Source organism: Limanda limanda, chromosome 6 (assembly GCF_963576545.1).
Source record: "Limanda limanda chromosome 6, fLimLim1.1, whole genome shotgun sequence".
In the NCBI taxonomy this organism is placed as follows: domain Eukaryota; kingdom Metazoa; phylum Chordata; class Actinopteri; order Pleuronectiformes; family Pleuronectidae; genus Limanda; species Limanda limanda.
In genome coordinates, this window is record NC_083641.1 from 16,492,403 (window position 1) to 16,512,995 (window position 20,593).

Sequence of the window (20,593 nt, forward strand, 5' to 3'; positions counted from 1 at the left end):
TATGACTAGACATTTTTGAATACAATTTATCATTCCAACTTCATTGAGTGGAATGTCAATGGTGCCTGCCTTTTTCACTGAGTAATCTCAACTTCTACTTCTTTCATTTTGTAGGAGGTACGTCTCAGCCTCAAAGCCATGAGATTGTGACAGTAGGAGACTCCCTGGTGAACCCCGGCATGCGGAATATTGACTCACGTCGACACAGCTCCCCTCCATTCTCTCCTCCTCCCTTCCACCTGAACAGACAGAGAGGGGTGACCTCCCCAACTCGGATTTTGTCACGACCCCTTACTTCTCCCCCTCCCCTCATCCCCTCTCCTGCCAGAGACCCAGAAAAGTACAAACACCCCGGTAAAGACTCGGCAAAGAGTCCAGTCCAGAGAGATGATGACAGAGGGAGACCCTTCTCCGCAGACAGAAACAGGCTGCGAGAAACCAGAGAACAAGGGCTGAGAGATCCCGACAAGGGGAGGATTTCAAGTCGAGATCAAGCTTCTAAAGATTCTGAGAAGAACAGATCGTCAAGAGAGCTGGCGCAAAGAGAAGACAAGGGCGAACAACCAGCCAAAGAGCCGGAGAAGAGGAGATCGCTGAGTAAAGACTCTGGTCTAAAAGAATCTGAGAGGGGAAGACCACTCAGTCGGGATTCAGAGAAGGGGAGACAAGTAAACAGAGACTTTGAGAAGGGGAGACAGGCAAGCAGAGAGTCAAGCAATAGAGAAACAGATAAGAGCAAATCATCCTCTAGAGATTCCAGCTATAAAGATGTGGACAAAGCAAAGTCACTCAATAGAGATTCAGGGTTTAGGGACTCAGATAAACCTAGACAATACAGCAGAGAAACAGGAAAAGACTCAGGCCAAGTTAAAGACAGACCCTCTAGTAGAGACTCTGACAAGGGTCGACCTCCGTCTAGAGACTCCAGTTACAGAAGCACAGAGAGAAACAAAGATTCTGGCTCAGGGAAAGACAGTAACCCTGGCACTCAGTCCAAACAAGCTGGAGGTGAGAGTAAGAGCCCGAGACTGGCACCTGCAGGTTCAGGCCAGTCCTCCCCTCCTGTGGGCACTGCTGTTCTCACAGGTCACCAGAGAGGGGGCAGCACCAAGCAGATGGACAAGCAAGGGAAACACGGAGGCAAAGACCAGGATGTTTCTGCAAGCCTCAGTTTGTTGCCTCGTCACCGCTCGACCCCCACCTCCAACACTATCCAGTCTAAGGACAAGCCCAGCTCAGGGAAGGAGAGTAGTAGTGGCACTGGAAATCTAACATTAGCTCCACACCATAAAGATTCTGCTGTTGGGAAATCTGGATCCGCACAGCCTTCATTTCAGAAGTCCAGTGCAAGGAAATCCAATGATTACTCTTCGGGTTCAGCCTCAGCAGCGGTTATGAAGCCCCTGTGGCCGTCTAGGGCATCGGCGGAAGATGATGTGGTCAAGCGAGGCTCCATGCAGCTGGGCTCCCCAGCTGCAGCCTCAGCTGCCAAAGACAAACACCCCAAAGTTAAGACGGCAGGCAGCAGAGAGGTTTCCAAAGACCGTGAAATAGACAAGACTCTCCAAAACAACAACAGCAGCAACAAAATTCCCATCATCAACAACAATGCTAAAGCCACAGCCGGTTCCAACACACATGTTTCAAGCCCCAGTTCCAACAACAGCAGCAATAGCAAAGCTCCAATGCTGGGAAACAGCAGTAAAGTCCATGGGAAGTCTCAGCATGGGGATAAGCATGAGAACCAGGGAGCAGACAGATTCTCCTTAAAGAGCAGAGAAAATTACTCCGAGAAGAAGAGCAGCTCCACTCTGGACCTACAGCAGCTGCAGCAGCAGGCTGGTTTAGCTCCAGAGAAAGGAGTGAAGACATCTTCCCAGTCTCACTCGAAACAAACAAACAACCAGCTGACTTTGTCCTCCAGAGAGAAAAAGCAATCAGTTAAATCCCCCATTTTAACTCCACTAAAGAGTGATATCAAGACTGACCCTAATGGGACCAGCAATTTTAGTGGCATTTCTTCTTCTTCTTCCTCTTCCACGACCACTACTTCCACCATTTCTCCTGCTGGCCAGGGGACCCGTTGTTCTGCAGGCTCTACTATCTTCTCCTCACCCTCCGCGAGCAGCAGTGACAGCTCAGAATCGGACACTCAGACTCAGACAGAGGACGACGACGTGCACAAGGACCACTCACGCAGTGAGCTCAGAGACCACCACGGCCTCCTCGCTCAAGGCCACGACGATGAGGGTGACGGCCTGGATGATGACCATGACAGGGATCTGGATGACAAACATCATGAGGATGACAGTGATGGGTCAAGCTCAGCCAAGCGGCGGTACCCTCGACGCAGTGCCCGTGCACGATCAAACATGTTTTTTGGCCTCACACCCTTCTATGGGGTTCGCTCATATGGTGAAGAAGATCTTGCCTTCTATGGTGGCGGTGATGGAACCGGGCCTGTGGTTAAGAGGAGGACCGGCGGCCGTAAGAAGTCAGCTGAGGGGCAGGTAGATGGAGCAGATGATATCAGCACCTCCTCTTCATCAGGGGACAGTGGAGAAGATGAAGACAGCGCAATGAAACACAGGGGTAAAGACCCTTACTACTACAACTTCACCCGAACTGTAATTAACCCTGGTGAGGGCCTTCCGTCTATAGAAGGGATCGACCAGTGTCTCGGACGGGGCTCCCAGCTTCAGCGCTTTCTAAAAGATGAGGAGCAGCAACAACAGAGGGCTCAAGGAAAAGCTGAAGAGGACATGCTGAGTGCTCTGTAAGTCTACACTATTGTTTTGGTATAATTCTTAGCAAAGATATATATATATTTATATTTTATTCTATGATCTTCAATAACAATTTGATATATTGTCTTTGCTTTATTAAACAGGACATTAGGCAAGCAGCGTATTGGGCAGCTTGATGGCGTGGACGACGGCTCAGAGAGCGATACGAGCACCTGCACCACAAGCACCACAGCTGCTACCACCACATCCTCTTCCACCCCACCTAAGAGCACTCCTAAGAGGAAAGGCAGAGAAAGACACGCTGAGAAACACGACTCTCTTGACTCGAACAAGGAGGCCGACAACAGTGGAGGAGCAGTGAGTAGCAACACCCGAGAAGGAAGAAAGAACCAGAAAGAGAATTGTCTTCCTCTAGGAGTCGCTGGCAAATCGCAGCCTCAGACTCAGGGTCAAGATCCTCTCGAGGCCCAACTGTCTCTTAGCACAGACCTTCTAAAATCAGACTCCGATAACAACAATAGCGACGACTGTGGGAACATTTTGCCTTCAGACATCATGGAGTTCGTTTTGAACACGCCCTCCATGTCAATGCAGGCTCTGGGTCAACAGTCTGAGCCGTCCTCCTCGGAGCTGCTGATGGACGAGGGTTATGTCGGGGTGGATGTCAACCGGCGCAAAGACATTCTGTTTGACGACTTCTCCCAGCCGCTGCCCAGTGCTGAGAGTGGAGGTGTAGCGGAGAGTAGCGTGAACAGCTCCATATCTGTAGAGGAGCCATATCTTCCTCTGGAGCTGCCCTCTGATCTCTCTGTCCTGACCACACGCAGCCCGTCTGTCAGCACCAGTCAGAACCACACTGCTGGAAGTCTCATCTCAGATACTTCAGACCGCACCATGCTCAGCTTGACCTCTGACCCAGAGACCATCAGTGCAGAAAAGAGTGGGGACAAGAAAAGAGCAGAGTCAGATGTGTCACCATCTGGGAATCAGCATGATGCTCCAACTGTCACCGAAGGTCACATGACTCCTGAGCAGTTTATTCCCAGTCCTGCTATTGGCCAGGTCGTTGACCCTCCAGGTAACCAGGACGTTCCAAGGAGTTGTGGCACTCCGGGTTTGCCAAGTTCTCCCTCCCTGCCTCTTCAGGGTCAGAAGTATCTACCAGCAACAACTGCAGCACAGGGCAGCCCGAGTTCAGTCCCTGGACCAGGACCATCCCAGACTCAGGTTTCCAGTCCGGCACTCATCAAACCAGGCCCTGACAAACTCATTGTTGTCAATCAACAGTTCCAGCCCCTCTATGTCCTTCAGACTGTCCCAAATGGTGTCACCCAAAAGATTAGTGCAACAGGAGTGATGGATACCAGCTCCTCTGCAGTGCTGAGCTCTATGACTCTCACCACAGGGTTGAATACTGGTTTATCCACAGCCCAGCCAATATTTCCTGCCGGTGGCAAAGTCCTGGGCACCATGTCTCACCCCACTCATATTCACACCTTCACTGGAGCCGCACAGGCAGGTTTCCAAACTGGAATCCCCAGCACCACCTCAGGGCTTCTCATTGGGTTGCCCACTCAGCCCCACGACCAAGTGTCCAGTCCCTCTTCCCTCACTTCCGCACAGATGGCACTCGCCTCTGCTCACGGCAGAAAGAGGCCCATCTCCCGTCTTCAGCCACGAAAAGGCAAAAAGTTGGCCCGCTGCCGTAGCCAGCCTACTTTGGCCCCTTCGGAAGTGGGACCTTCTAACATGACCCTTATCAACCTGTCTTCCCCCCAGATCACTGCAAGCATCTCTGGCCAACCTGGTGGCCTGGTTGAGTTAACCACCCTCTCTGCTCATCAGCGCAAGGTTCCAAATATCATCAAGAGACCAAAATCGGGTGGGGTAATGTACTTGGATCCCACTACTCTAATTCAGCAGAGGATTGCTGGTACTGTTCAACCTGGGATCCTGAGTCACGATTCCTCTACACATCTCCTGCCTTGCACAGTCTCTGGTCTCAACCCCAGTCAGTCAGTGTTGAGTGTCGTGTCTGTGCCCTCTAGTGGTGCTGCTGGTATTCTTGCACCCGGATCAGTCTCCCTCTCAACCCCTGTACTTAGCTCCACTGAGATCACAGGACCAATTAGCAGTCTCCTGTTTAAGGCAGGTCCGCATGGCCTGGGCCTGTCAGATCAGCCCATGCTCCTTCAATCAGCAGGGGGAGCTCCTCTGATGTCACAGCTTAGCTCTTCAGTGCAGACATCAATAGCCAGTAGCATCTGCGTTCTGCCCTCCCAGCAGACCATCAGCATGGCTGTCAGCCAGCAAGGAGAGAGCGAATGCGGTAATATCCACTTACAGCATCGGTCTGTTAACAGGGTGCAGAGTGCGGACTCCTGTCCAACCACCACTGTCACTTTAACCCCCTGCACAGCCACCCACCTGAGCTCTGCCAAGGGGCGTGTTATCGGAGTGTTCACGACACAGACACAAACCTCTGCACTCTCGCAGGGCAGCAGAACCATTCCTATTGCCAAATCATCAGAACAAAGACTTTCTTACTCCAACACAATCGTGACTACAGCAAGAACAGGTTCAGGAACAGAAAAGGGCAAACAGAAATCCAAGAGGAGCAGACAGAGTTCAGACTCAAGCAGCGGGAAGAAGCTCAAGGGCTCTCGGGCAGAGGAGCATCACAGCAACCCTGCAGGACGACTTCCATCAAACCCAAGGTGAGACCGCCATACTGTCCTGGATGTTTGAGATGTGTCAATACTATGAGCTGGGTCAGTTTTTGTTATGCAATAACTTCTTGAAAGTTGTTCTGCATAATGAAGGTGACTTTTAAAACAGTAAGTTAGTTTTTTAAATGACTTCAAAGCCCTCTGTCATTATACTGTGACTTTACCTCAAACAGATTCTTCAAAGTACAATAGCATCTGCATGGAGATAAAATACAGTATAGTTCTTTCTGAATCTTAGAATGGGGATTTTAAAGTCAGGTTTGATTCAGCAGATGCTTCTTCAAGAGAATCATTTTTATGCAAAATTATGTTTTTAAGTTAGGTTCAGATAAAAAATATGCATCTACAATTCACTGTTACATTTTGGAGGACAATTATCTACCATTTCTAGTACTTTATGTAGAATATAAATATGTTTCCATTTTGAACCTTTCTGTATTTTTTGCAAACAGTTCCAAAGAGCTGATCTCCCCTGAACCAATGGACACCGGCAAACCTGCAGATAAGGCAACCACCAAGGGGTATGTAGTTTCAATATTAGTCACCCATTTTCAAATGAATAATTTAATAGAGTTCTAACACATCCTCACTTCTTTTCCAGTGTTTTTGGTAAAAAGAAGACATCTGAAGGTTCTGTTTTACTGGGGAAAGTTGTGGGAAAAGACAAAGCATCTGCAGCTGAAGGGGCGGCAGTGTCTCTTCCTGTGGCTTCACCCCCTGACCAGGATGGGAACAGCTGGGACGCCGGCCTGGACAGCAAACCCAAGAAGGGCATTATCTTTGAAATCTGCAGTGAGGACGGCTTCCACATCCGCTGTGAGAGTATCGAAGGTGAGAGAAAACAAACTCTGGAAAATCACAACCTACACCCTGAAACACAAAATACTGTAAATAGTTCAACTTCCCTTCTGCTTTAATTGATAGACAGAGCAAATATTCAAGGTGATAATAACATCATTCACATTAATGGTACATACATATACTATATTTTGTGTGTCTAGATTGCTTTTCCGTTAATATGATCAGAATAGCCAAAACACTGGGTGCAAAACACTAACTGTCATCTCCCGACTGTCTGTCCCGCTACAGAGGCTTGGAAATCTCTGACTGACAAAGTGCAGGAAGCTCGCTCCAATGCAAGACTCCAAGAGCTTTCTTTTGAAGGTGAGGTGTCTCACTCACTACATAAAACACAAGTTGTTTTTGTTCAAACGGTTTCTAAGATGCTTTCCAAACACACGTAAATGGAAGACTGTAATGTCTGTCTCCCCTCTTGTCACAGGTGTGAATGGGCTGAGGATGCTGGGAGTCGTCCATGAGGCAGTGGTCTTCCTGCTGGAGCAGCTGTATGGCTCCAGACACTGTCGGAGCTACCGCTTCCGCTTCCACAAACCAGAGGAAACCGATGAACCTCCCATCAACCCCCACGGCTCGGCTCGTGCAGAGATCAACCACAGGTCAGGAACAGATCTATATGATATTGTTAGAGCAAGTTGTTAAGCAGAGTCTGTAAAGAAATTCTGTATGTCTGTATCTCAGGCATGAAGGTTTTTGCAACATTATTACGAATATAGATCCGCTTAACTTCTACTGATTCTATATCCACACTGTACTATTGTTGATTGTATGCACCACATTTGCTGCACATTGTTAAAAAATGGCTTTTGTAAGGAAACTTCTTCCCTTAATGAGATCATTCCAACCTCCTGTCTCTTGTGTGTTTCTGACCGCTTGTCTGTTCCACCTGTCTACCCTCCAGGAGGTCTGTCTTTGACATGTTCAATTTCTTGGCCTCAAAACACCGCCAGCCTCCTGAGTACAGGCCGCACGAAGACGATGATGAGGAAGGGCAGCTCAAGACAGCTAGGTCAGTTACAGCAAGCGCTGAACTTAATCTTGAGTTTATTGTCCAAATCATTGTGTCAAGATGATTTCATATTAGTTAGCAGAGAAACTGTCATCATAATGTTGCTCATTCGTGCTCCTGTTGCAGACGGGCCTCCATGGAGCTACCACTCACGCTGAGATTCAAACAGCTCAAGGCCACATCCAGGGAAACCGTGGGAGTCTACAGGTTAGATCAGTGGCATAACATCACATATAACCATTGAGGATGATGAATAGTTTCATAAGAAGTAGATCAAATAGCTCCAGGATATAAAATAAAGAGATTAGAATTATACCTGCATCTATATATCGAGACCTAACTTGTGTTTTCGTGATATGCCGCTCTCCTCTGCAGGTCTCCCATTCACGGCCGTGGTCTGTTCTGCAAGAAAACCATCGATGCAGGGGAGATGATCATCGAATACTCTGGAAATGTCATTCGCTCTGTGCTCACTGACAAAAGGGAGAAATATTATGACGGAAAGGTGAGGACTTGGGGTTTCAGTTTTGCCTGCTGTTTGATGAACTTTACTGAAAAACGAACGAGTAAGATAAAACCTCTGTCTTCTCTCTCCTCAAAGGGCATTGGCTGTTACATGTTTCGGATCGATGACTACGAGGTTGTCGATGCGACGGTGCATGGCAACGCCGCACGCTTCATCAACCACTCCTGTGAGCCGAACTGCTACTCTCGGGTCATCACCGTGGACGGCCAGAAACACATCGTCATCTTTGCTTCTCGCCGCATATTCTGCGGAGAGGAGCTCACCTATGACTACAAGTTCCCCATCGAGGACGCCAGCAACAAGCTACCCTGCAACTGCAGTGCAAAGAAGTGTCGCAAGTTCCTCAACTGATCTAAACAAGTAAAAGAGGACTGAAGATCTGGTGAGCAGCAAGGCCACAATGTTCTGAGGACGCCCCCTGCTGGGGGTTTGTTGTGGCACTAGCACTCTGAGTTTGGTCCACGTAGGACCACAGCTGCCAACTGTGCAACAGCTCTGTCCGTGTTTCTGCTGCTGGTGTTGGCAGAACACGGCAGAGACAGAGCCGCTGTGGGTCGAACCGTATATGCAGCTAAAGCCACTTTAGTTTAAAGGCCATTTGCAGAAATTCCAACATATTGTGCCTCCTTTTGTCTCAGTTACATTTGGCACGGGACGTTTCACCTTTAGAGGTGAGGTATGAAACGGTTGAGCCTTCACATTAAATTACAATATTAACTTTCGATGATAAAGTTACCCCATCATGTTCTTTTTTTCTTTACATTGCCACGTCCACTTATACTGAGATTTGATCATGGAAAGTAAAAATCAAATAACTTGGTTCCATTTTACACCAAAGTGCAATTTGTTAAAGGGACTGGGAAAAGTAATTTTTTCTAGAAAGACAAATTAGAGACTTTGTTAGAATTTGTTTTTTTTATTTGCGTCACAGTGTCGCGTGATATTGGTACACATCTCCCTGTGTAAATGTGCCCTGATGCCTTCAGAGCCATTGTAATTTTACTGAAACCTTTCCCCTAAAAGCTTATAGGTGTGTAAATAGGAGCAGCTGGTGTTCAGCAGCCTGAAATAAGCTGTACCGACACTAGGAGGAGCTGTGGCCACAGGGAGCAGAGCAAAACGAGGAGGATTGAAATTTAGATTGGTTGGAAAAAAAACAAAAGGTTATTTTTGGTAGTTCGAGTGAAGGGGTGATATCTGAGGTTGATATCATCCTGTGTACTTAAAGTAACGTTTAGTCTGACAGCTTGGTAGCTATGTAGACATGTTGTTGGGATTGAAGCGTCTGGCCTGAGAGAGCAAGGCAGCTAGAGATTCTGGTGGACTGACAGCCAAGGGACTGGAAAACCCTACTGATGTGCTTTAGTAGAAATATTTATAATTGAATTTTTTTTTCGAGGTGTGAACTACAAACAGCCATGGATCTTACGGAACCATACAGACGGATGTGTTGTCAGTTTGTGCATGCTGTTGTTGATATCAGACTTGTTGTTTTTTTTTGGTAATTATATAAGCTCAGATTTTGAATCACGTTCCAAATTACAGCAGCAGAGAGAACCAAACATCACAATTTAATTTTCTCACCACTTTTCTTCTTGGCCTGTTTTGATAACCGTTACCATGGAGAAGATTTTATTTGTAAAAGTCTTTTAAAGTCTTGCCTATTATCTGTCTTTTTATTGCGGGCAGGAAAGTATCATGCTTGCTTTTAAAAAAAACAACAAATGTAAATAATGTATATTTTTCTACGAAAAAAGACTTAAAAGCACTCACTAGTGAATAGCACTTAATGATGGTATTTATATTTTTTAAAAATCGTATTTATTTTATTGCCATTTTTGTAGGAAATAGAGGTTTACACAAACACTAATGCTCGGTCTCTATGTTTTGTATTCCACTGCCTTTTCAAAGTTGTTTTTGTTGTGATTTATTTTTTTTAATTTGTAGCCTGAATGTTTTCTTTGATTCCAAAGACTGACGCTGGTCTGTGGCTTGGTCCCGTTTTGAGTTCAGTCCACCAGTAGCTCTTTATCTATCCCAGGCCGTTCGGTCGGAGCTGACAGATTATATTTTCCATTGTTCCAGTTCTAGCTGGCAGTGTGGCAGTCATACCAACTATTAATATGCACTTGAGAGAGTTCAGATTGTTGATCCATAGCAGATATCTCCTCTCTCCAGCCTTATCGTCTCCACACCACATCACACCGAGAGTCAAGTCCACTTTACAGACTTCTTGTCGCTTATAAACTGTGGGTCGGGAGACTTGCAGCCAACTGTTCACATGTGTAAAAACCCAACCTGAGTCCTGTCGGTTTGAAGTGTTCTGTCCCTCTGCAGTCACTAGTAAAGAGGTGCCTTTATTTTAAGCTACCAAGGTCATTCAGCATATCTGTGTTGAGCCAGTCCGTCTATTTGGTGACCACTCACCAGCATTTGGAAATCACTTTATCTTCTATTGGTTAGCGTCCTCTGGGTTTGCCTTAGTTGTGAAGGAGCATGCCTTCATGTACTGGACCCAATATCAAATTAGACTGTTTCGACCGACTGGTCATGAAGTCGCCTACTTCCGTTTTTGTCCTTTTTAATGAAATTATTCTTGCCCACCTCTCACTCTGACTTTGTCACCTGAAGGCCGTTTCCCCCACACTGCCCTCTGTTGTTGTGAACAAAAAAGTGACCCACAGATTGGTTTGCACTGAAGTCATGACACAGGCACATAGGAAACCTCAACTCTTTCTCCAGACAGACAATGCAACTGCGATGCAGAAATAGTGCATGAGGCCCCTGAGTTCAGTTAAACCTAGAACTGAACATGGTGTTTGAGGCTCTAGCGAAGTGCACTTGACTTTTTTTTTGTTTTTTGCAGCAAAGTGAAGGCAGGGATCACACCAGCAGCCCGTTCCTTCCTGAAGGTTCAGCCTGTGCAAACCTCGGCTGTGCTTGGGCCCAAGATCAGGTCTTGTCTGACAGGTCGGCCTTGTGGTTTAACAGCTGCTGCCACGCCGGGCTCGCTGGGTTCTGCTGCTAAGGTCAACAATGAATGTATGTTCCTCCTCCACATCACCAGACTTGTGATGATGTCGATACTTTGTCTGCCACATTTGTTTTCAGTTCCTGCGTTAACCACCCTGGTAGATAACGGATGGTGTTTAGATGGGACCTCACGCTGGGCAGCAGGAGTTTCGTTTCAGTACTGGGAATAAAAAACAGCGACACACGAACAGCAGCGACACGTCTGCCTGTACGTCAACAGGTTCTTACTGAGTTAGCTCAACAGTTCACGCTAGCATCGGTGACGACACATTTACTGATGCCAAGGGCTCTGTCTACAACTTGCTTCTCGAGATCCACTTCTACATTTTCAAGGTCGCTGGGTTTAGCGAACAATAAGTCTGTGTATTTCACTTTTTCAAAACAACATATATACAATAAGGAAATGGTGTCTGTTGGTTCTTTGGATTTTGTTTTTACCACGCCACACCAGTGGCCCTTCTCCGTCACTATCTGTAATTATAGTATAAATACATGACAATAATATACAGAAACGTGCATAGTAATTTCTTGTATTATACAATATATGGAATGGACAGACAAACTTAGTTACAGTAGCAAATCAGCAGATTTATAAAGGTTATTAGCAATGTTTCAATGTACTCTATAATGGTTTTGTGTTACAGTACTATCAGATGAAACTAACGTGCATCATTCTTTTGTATATTAATATCCAGTACCAGTTTTGCTGTGCCTGTGAGCGTTCCTGCACCAGCAAGGGACATTGCAGTTTTTCCTTTCCTTTTTCCTTTCTCTGGAACACAAATGGTTTTTATGTGATGAGAAATGTACCTGTATTAATGTGGTTGTGAATTCTTGAGGTCAGCCTATTTTTTGTTTTTATTTTGTTTTGCTTTGTTTGTTTGTTTGTTTGTTCCCCCCCCCCTGGCTGTTGTAGTGAATGTTTTTCTGTTATATTTTTTCTTTGTGCGTGTTAACAGGGACGTTTTGACAACTTACTTGATGTGGTATAAATGAAGAGCGGGGTTTGTGGAGACGGATCAGGAGTCTTTAAAGATTTCCACCAAAATTGCAGTTGTCTCTTTTGGAAGCCTCTTGTGTCTCCCGGACCACCTCTCTCTCCTCCGAAGCTTTGGTTGTACTTACCATGTACTGTTTTTATAGAAAGTCATAATGCTGATGTTAAAAACATTTTAATTTATTTATTTTGTGCAACATCCACCCTGAATTGTTCTTTTACAAGTCAAGGTTTGGGAGAGGTGGGACAAATACTGAGTGTGTATTTGTCATTTTCTACTTGTTTCTCGTGTATAGAAGTTGTCAGCCTAGGATGGGATGTGGTGTCACAGGGGGAGCGGATGTATGGGTCATGGATTGTGGACAGGCTTGCTTTCTTATGCCTTCAATATACCTTTGTCTTATCAATACTCCTCCTGCTCTCTGTAATAACGGTGTTCATGAGTTCAACAGTCATATTTCCTCCCGTTTTTAACAGTGTTCTTTCAATACACATCAACGAAATGAAGGAAAACCACCACAGTGAAAATAAACCACAAACTACTTGGTTGAATGTATAATTAGGAAACAAAGTTGTACATAAGTGTAAAAAGAAAAGTTTCTAATCATGTTTATTTTCTATGCACTTTTTTATTTAAGTGATAGTTTAAATAATAAACATGTCTCCTTTACTCTTCTCCGTTTCTTGACTCAATCATTGAGTGCAGACATTAACACCACTTGTTGCAAAAAGATTTAGTTTAGTAGTTTATTTAAGGGGGGCCATGCACAAGACATGTTAGCGATGTATTAAGGGTTTCCATGGGGTCTTAAAAAGTTTTTAAAAAGTCTTAAGATTGAATAAGGTGAATTTTAGTCCTTAATGCGGTGAAATATATATGGAATTTTGTTAATATTAGTTTAGTGCAACCTCTATTTGTGCTTTAGGAGCAAAATACAAATGTTTTGGTGGCATGCAGAGTTCATAATGTCGCCCTGGTTCTTTCATAATGATATTCTCACGCTGTAATAAAGCTACAAACAAGACCAACATGGAACTGATATATCTTCGTACTCTGCTGGAATGTGGGACTACTGACTCCTATGCAAAATCACATACCAAGGGTTATTCTCTACTAAATGACTTCACCTTATCTTTAATTATGAGGAAGTGTGAGTAATTCTGTGACTAGGATGTTTCTTTATATCTGTCATATTAGACATATGTCTTAGATCTATCTATTATGGTCTTAAAAAGTCTTAAATTTAACCTGACGGAAAATGCAGAAACATTGTATATAGCAAATTTGCATCATCTGTCCCAAAGCAGGAACATATAAAAGACAAACAGCAAAGATATGAAATATATTAGAAAATATACATGAAGGTCTCCAGGTTAGAAAGGTTGTTTTGAATTATGCCTAAAGTGTTTTAAAAATACTGAATCATGTCTTCATCATCATATGAAGTGTTGTTCTTAAGCTTTCAACGTACATGATCTTCATAGTTGTAGTTTGCGTGGAGACCAGGTTTGGACAAAACTCGGTTTGGACAAAACTCCATTTGCTCACAAAGAACGTGCAATGTGATCAAAAGCTCCAGATCAGCTACTAAACGGCCCTTGAGGTGAGAATGTTTTTCCAGAATGAACTTTTGAAACTGATGCGAATGATCTTCCTACAAATATTCACATAGCGGTTTTCTCTGTAAACTGTAACAAGTTATTTTAAAGTTTTGAACAGATTTCTCACCCACCAATAGCAGATGATCATTACACTCAAGTCTTTTTTAAAGAAGCATCAAATCTGTGTTCAAATTTTTTGAGATCAAAACTTTCCCACCATGTCTTTGTTTTTACTCTGACAGTTTCTGAAACACGCCCAACCCTAAACTTTTATCTAGCAAGCATTTTTTTTTATAGCTCTTTTGTTATAACTTTACCACTACCCTTTACCAATAAACTCATTCTGCTCGTTTACCAAGTGGTCCACATTAACAGTAAACCCTCCATTCAGCAGTTTATGGATTCTTACAGGAAATCAGCACAGCAGCACCAGAATGTGCTGATTCTGGCGCAGCTTATTAAAACCACGTCTTAACTCTGCTGTCGCCGCAGGATCCTGCTCCTCACACCAGCCCGGGGAGTCCAGCTCCAAGGAAAGTCACCTCTGGGTTCAAAGAGCCGCTCACCCCCTCACCACCACCCCCCTCGATCACACCCCTGTAAAAAACAATGTTTTTTAGTGTCGAAGCTCTAAGCAGACACATGTGTTGAATCCGAGCTGCTTCACACTTTGCTCTCAGACTGGGACACCAAACACCAACATGCTTCATTTGAAAAAGTGAAGGGTAGTGATTCATTATTCACAAGTAATTATGTCATTTTAATTGTCTCAGTATGTTATAATAACTCACGAAGACTGAATTCATCTTATGATTTACTTGTTTAAACTATTACACCACTGTTTTTTGATAGGAGGCCTGTGTGCTATAAAACTTCTCATAAATACTCTGATAAATCCTACGATGAAGGGACCTGTGACAAATAATGACTCCCCCCAGACGAAGAGACACATGCAAACTGAGCCTCATGGGGTCCTGAAGTATACTTACTATCCAAACTATATGTTAACCCCATGTTAGCCGACTGTATCACATGCTCATTAACCATGTGTTCAAGCTAAGCTAATGCTACACTGGTCTGCACATGGGAGCCATGTGTTTTTTCTGGTCCCTGTTTTCAGTGCAGACTCCATGGACACCTTTAAATGAGTGAACATTGATTCATCGGTTTATTCATTTTGAAAATATATTTCCAAGTGTTTTTGACATATTTAACACTCTTTGTACATTTGTGTTCCATGAAACATTTCATTCGGTTAATGTTCTTCATTCAGCATCAGCTCATGACGGTCAAATAGTTATTTACATCTTTGAGTTGTTCCCATAACATGCTGCCCCTCGCCAATGAACTCTAGGTTAATAAAACTGGCTCATGGCTCTGAACCTTTAATTGCAGACTCCTGTTTATTTTCTCTCTTCCCCCTCAGAGATTTACTGGATGGACCGTGGCCTCTCACATCTCCTTTCCTTGGCACAGGGCTGGTTCCTCCAGGGTCTCTGCTGATGCACGGCAACTGTCAAAACAGTTTTTCATTGGCCTGAACTGAAGGCAGCTGCACGGCTTTATCAGTTCAGCCTCAGCTCTCCTGCCAAAAATGATAGTTTGACTTTTTTTCTCCACCGTCTTCACACTGCCACTGAGGGGATTACAATCAAAAGAGGATTACTGTCGGAGAGTCTCGCTGGAGTAAAACGGCTGATAAGGAGAGGATGGTATCTGGATCAGACAAACTGGTTCATCTCGGAGGCAGATAATGAAAATCCCAGAGTGGAGAAGACTCGTCATGCAGATTGTGTTCGCCTGTTTGCCTCATGATGTCTGTATTTACTTCTCTTCACCTTTTTCTTTACAGCATTGGTGTTTCTGAGTAATAGAGACGGTTATAGCTCATTTTTTCAGCTGCAGGTCATTGTCTTGGCGTTTGTCCTTTTCTGACCACAGCCCTCTGAACTCTCTGGCTCTGTCTCAGAGAGTTTCCTCAAACACCGTTGTATCATCTCTCAGACATTTATCATCCTGCCCTAAACTTCTCCCATCCTTCCAAACCAAACCCTTCCCTTCCTTCCGATTGTGCCACATTTTTTGATTTAGTTATATTTCCCTTAAATTTGTGGTAGATTACCATCCCATATTTCACTGTGTGTCCTCCCTGCTCTCTCTCCTCCACCCTAGTTCCTCCTCCAGGCTCTAATTGGCTTTCATTACTTTACCGTTTCCTCTCAGTTTTTCCTCAGCCAGGCTCTTGTGGGGAGGATCAGCTTCAGCTGGACTCTCCTCGGCACTCACGTACTTCAGCAGCTCTTAAAGTCTTCATCACTTCAGCCAGTAAGTTGGGTTTTATTTCTTAAATATTGAATCCAAGCTGTCTACTGTATGTGAGTGTCAAGGGAAACATCTGAAGGCTGAACATTACAGACCTGAGTTATAGGGTTAGTCTTGATAAAAGTGTTTATTTTCCAGCATAGAGCAGCATTGTGTATTTTGTTAATAAAACTGTTGATAACAATATAACTAGAAAATTCCTCCTGAGAAATATTGACTGTGCAATTGAACTGTCAGATAAATGTAGGGGAGTTAAAAAGTACAAACATTGATCTGAAATATAGCAGATTTATAGTAGAATAAAAGTATAAAGTATTGGCAATAAGTATAAATTGTACTTAGTTAGAGTATTATTTGTGAAAGAGTATTATTAAGCAACACCAGGTTCAAATAAAGGAGCAGCTCTGCCTTTAACAGCCTGATAATGAGTTACAGTAAATGTGGATAATATCTCAGAACTCCAGCTGGTCTGAAGGCTTGATGCCAAACTTTTTTTATGTGGCTGTTTGGGGTTTGTTCGCTGACATCTTTCAGAAATCTGATCTTGAAACTGTCTGTTAAAGTTCAAAGATCATCCTAACCCTAACCCTAACCAGACTTTCAACTGATAGGCTACAGTCAAGTGATTTGGATTAAGCTTAATTTATACTTCTTCAAACTGTTTATTAAACTAAAAACAACAGGATATCCCCAAAAAATACAGAATGGTAAATAAAGTGTTTGAAAGAATTCAATATGTTGACATTAACAGACTTTCACATGCAGAAAAGCAAAGCCAATGATCTGCTCCCACAGTATTAAGTGAGGGTAGAGTCGCTCAGTAAACACTGATGTTCACATGTCAGTGAACTTCAGAGGAGGATTCTTCAGTGTGTGTTCCTCATCATCGAGGGTGACGGAGACAGGCAGCTGCTCAGACTCCCCAGTACTTCTCCTCTTGTCTGCCAGGAATCCTGACATACAAGTCTCTCTCTCCCTCCTTCTTTTTTCTCTCGCTGGTTCCCTCTTTTATATCAGTTTTATCCCCCTCCCCTCTTCTCCACTGTAGCTGTTGTGGATGCACTGTAAACTCTCGATTGCAATAAGGAGACCCGCAGACAGACAGCTTTCATTACAATGTCACAGAGCTGGAACCCAGTGCTACGAGTCTATAAGTCCTCTAAGCTCTGACACACACAGCTCAACAGAGACAAGCTGGTGTTTCCTGACTAAAACTCCGACAGGAAAAGACAAGCGTGCTGCAAATACTTTGACGTTATACTGGGTCGGTAGCAGCCACGTAATTTGATAACTGTCTGCTCGTCTGCATCGGGTCAACTGAGGATTAGAGCTTCTTTCTTCGTGTTCAAACAGTCAGAAAACAAAAGGAGACAGTGAGGGAGGAGAGTCTGAGGATGAACTTTTTAAACGGTCTGACCATGAATCGACCGTCTGGTATTCAGCAACTTGTCATACTTTTTTTTGAGAAGCATCTGGTAATGGTTTATTGGACAAATATGAGTAATCGTGATCTTGATCTATTAGTTTTACCTTCCTCGTCTGCAGATCAACTATATGTGGCTAAATCTGCATTCATTCACCAAACCATCCCATATGACATGTTAGAAATGTACAAGGGTATTTACATGAATAGTAATAGTTTGTAAAATGATCAATTAGGTCTGTGTGGAACTTTACTTGAACAAACTTAATTAGTTTGTATGTTACCAACTGAAGTATATTTTGATAAACAATTCTCATTTTCATCCATGTACAATTGGACACATTACAATAAATGCGTTTGGGATCATGGATGATTTGACTCTTTGACAAATTGTATTCTTTTATCTCTGGTCATATTTTCCCTCCTTCGTTCCATCACTTCCTTCCACGTGCCTTCACTCACACAGAGCGTGCTGTTCTTAGTGTCCCGACTCTGAGACGTTTATTTGCAGAAGCTGAATCACTGATGGAAACCAAAACCTTTTACAGAGTTAATGAAAACAAACTTCCAGCGTCTGTTGTAACATTAAAAACCTCCACTTAGGATCATTTCAACATATTAAAAACCATTAAATCTCATATTTTTGTCTACCTGAGTGGAGCAGGACATATTTATTACGTCATCTGGTCTAAATTAGTGGTTACTTCTTTCCACTTTATATAATATACTCCAATGGAGAATACCAGTCCAGTTGCGCAATATGGCGACCACACTTTACCCTCAAAACAAGAGAAGACTTAGTTGGAAGACACAACAGAACATTCATAGTTTGTCATAAGTATTCTACAATCCCTTCTTATAATATTTGTATATGGAACTTTGTTTCTTGTTTTCCTATTTTTTATATTTTTACTTGCACGAACACACCACAGCAAATTCCAACTGGTTCCTACTTGGCAACAAACCCTGATTTGATTCTTTTTAAAAAATATAAAGTGCAAGATCAAATGTGTTCAAATTAACTACTCAAACAATAGATACTACATTTGATAAATCAGTACTTGCAGACAGTTTCGGGACTGAACGCAGTGTGCAGTCTTTTCTACTGAACATCATGCTGCAGGATTGAACTTATTCTAAATAGTTGTGTGAATTAGTTGTTGTCCATCATGATTTAGTATCGTCAGCTCTGCCTGAAGGAAAAAAGTCCTTAAATTCATTTGGTAGATTCCATTTCACTGGAACAAGAAATCACAAGCTGTTCATAGATGTTGCTGTGTCATAATTTCTATGTGCCTCCCCCACAGTTTGTAATTTGACCACCTTCGATTTGACGTGATGTTTATAGTGCTGCTATCTGTGGAGGACTTGTGTTTAACCAGATCACTGTAATCCAGTTGTGTGTGGTTCAGTTCGAACTCTTGTGTTATACACTGTTGTAAGATATTTAAATATTTATCTTTTCTCTCTCAGCTGTGACACTGCAATGACCTCACTCGGGTGGTTATCCTTGTTGCACTCACTCCTTGTCCTACAAGTCCACTGGTCCGACCAGTTAGAGGACAACAAGATCCCACCCAGTCTGTGCACGGGTCACCCTGGTATCCCGGGCTCTCCTGGAGTTCATGGCAGTGCTGGTCAGCCAGGAAGAGATGGGAGGGACGGGAGAGATGCTGCTCCCGCCGAGAGGGGAGAGAAAGGGGACAGGGGAGACTCAGGTGTGTGTGGATAACAGTCACATTATGAGAAACAAAAAGCAAATTCACCTGATGTAGATAAAGATGAAAGTATGGTTAAGGTTAAGGTTAAGGTTAAGGTTAAGGTAAAGGTTAAGGTTAAGGTTAAGGTTAAGGTTAAGGTTAAGGTTAAGGTTAAGGTTAAGGTTAAGGTTAAGGTTAAGGTGTAGGTGTAGGTGTAGGTGTGTATGTGTATTTGAATGTGTATGTGTATGTGTATGTGTATGTGTATGTGTATGTGTATGTGTATGTGTATGTGTATGTGTATGTGTATGTGTATGTGTATGTGTATGTGTATGTGTATGTGTATGTGTATGTGTATGTGTATGTGTATGTGTATGTGTATGTGTAAGTTAAGGTTAAGGTTAAGGCTGGGTGTAGGTTTAGGTTTAAGTTAAGTTTTAGGCTAAGGCTATATTAAGGGCAAGGTTAAGGTAAGGGTTCGGATTAAGCAAGTAGTTATATGGGTAAGATTCGAGTTAGTGCTCAGGAAAACAATGTAGGTCAATGTAATGTCCTCTGAAGGCATTGAGACAGAACTGTGTGTGTGTGTGTGTGTGTGTGTGTGTGTGTGTGTGTGTGTGTGTGTGTGTGTGTGTGTGTGTGTGTGTGTGTGTGTGTGTGTGTGCCTGTGTGTGTGTCTCTGGGTGTTCACATCTGTGCTCCTCTTTTTCTCCAGGTGAGACAGGAGCACGAGGCCTGACCGGAGACCAAGGCAACCTAGGGGACAAGGGGGAGAGGGGCCAACAGGGCGAGTGCGCTGTGGCCCCCAAATCAGCCTTCAGTGCCAAACTATCTGAGGGCCACACTCTCCCCCTCACTGTGGGCGACGCTCTGTGCTTTGACAAGATCCTGCTGAATGAACAAGGCGACTACAGCGCCGAGACCGGACGCTTCACCTGCAAAGTCCCTGGAGTGTATTACTTCAGCGTCCACGCCACAGTTTACCGTGCCAGCCTGCAGTTTGACCTGATGAAGAACGGACACACGGTGGCATCCTATTTTCAGTATTACGGAAACTGGCCCAAACCGGGGTCACTGTCTGGCGGCTCCCTGCTCCACCTCGTCCCTGGTGACCAGGTGTGGGTCCAGATGGCTCTGTCAGAGTACAACGGGTTTTACTCCAGCACCAAGACGGACAGCACCTTCACCGGCTTCCTGGTGTACTCCGAATGGAAGAACTCTGCTGTGTTTGGATGATATGTGTGATGTGCTTAAGAACAAAACAAAGTCACTTTCCTTTGTGGGAAATGAATCACAACCTTTTTTAGAAGATTCCTAATTGAGATGTTCTGGATAATGACAAGTGAATTGGCTGAGATGTGCCACAGCTGTATTTGTGTATGAAGTAAAGACAGACAATGTTCTTTGGATGGCACATACCGTCCTGGTGAAGTGTGAGGTGCTCACACTGAGCTCTGATGTTTGTTCAGTGTCTGTTCTTCAGTTGCAGCTTTTAAAACGGTTGAGACACTTGATTCTTCTACCAGATGTTGGGACTTATCCAACCAACCCGAGGCCACAGATTCAAACAGTCTTCATGTTAATAATGCATGTTGTTCCTCCTCAGCCAACATGAAACATGAATAAATCATTTTAGTTTAAAACACA

The 20,593-nt window shown here is 43.9% G+C and overlaps 2 protein-coding genes across 3 annotated transcripts in view; both read left to right on the plus strand.

The window, feature by feature from the left end:
* The window catches only part of kmt2a (lysine (K)-specific methyltransferase 2A), a 36,714-nt gene extending 24,145 nt beyond the window's left edge, over positions 1–12,569 (plus strand). The window contains exons 25-34 of the mRNA XM_061072680.1: positions 115–2,776; positions 2,891–5,464; positions 5,929–5,997; positions 6,078–6,307; positions 6,566–6,640; positions 6,759–6,933; positions 7,236–7,343; positions 7,470–7,550; positions 7,719–7,848; positions 7,945–12,569. Of these exons, the coding sequence (XP_060928663.1) occupies positions 115–2,776; positions 2,891–5,464; positions 5,929–5,997; positions 6,078–6,307; positions 6,566–6,640; positions 6,759–6,933; positions 7,236–7,343; positions 7,470–7,550; positions 7,719–7,848; positions 7,945–8,220 (6,380 nt within the window). The 3' untranslated portion in view covers positions 8,221–12,569. The remainder of the gene's footprint in view (positions 1–114; positions 2,777–2,890; positions 5,465–5,928; positions 5,998–6,077; positions 6,308–6,565; positions 6,641–6,758; positions 6,934–7,235; positions 7,344–7,469; positions 7,551–7,718; positions 7,849–7,944) is intronic.
* Positions 12,570–15,106: 2,537 nt separating this feature from the next.
* On the plus strand, positions 15,107–20,593 carry c1qtnf5 (C1q and TNF related 5). Of its 2 annotated transcripts, XM_061073095.1 has the most exons (4): positions 15,107–15,317; positions 15,725–15,826; positions 18,720–18,964; positions 19,662–20,593. In XM_061073095.1, exons 3-4 carry the CDS (start codon positions 18,733–18,735, stop codon positions 20,180–20,182), a joined length of 753 nt encoding a protein of 250 aa, XP_060929078.1. In that variant the 5' UTR covers positions 15,107–15,317; positions 15,725–15,826; positions 18,720–18,732; the 3' UTR covers positions 20,183–20,593. The 2 variants fall into 2 exon arrangements, with proteins under 2 accessions (XP_060929078.1, XP_060929077.1); XM_061073094.1 differs by having other exon boundaries at positions 15,107–15,826.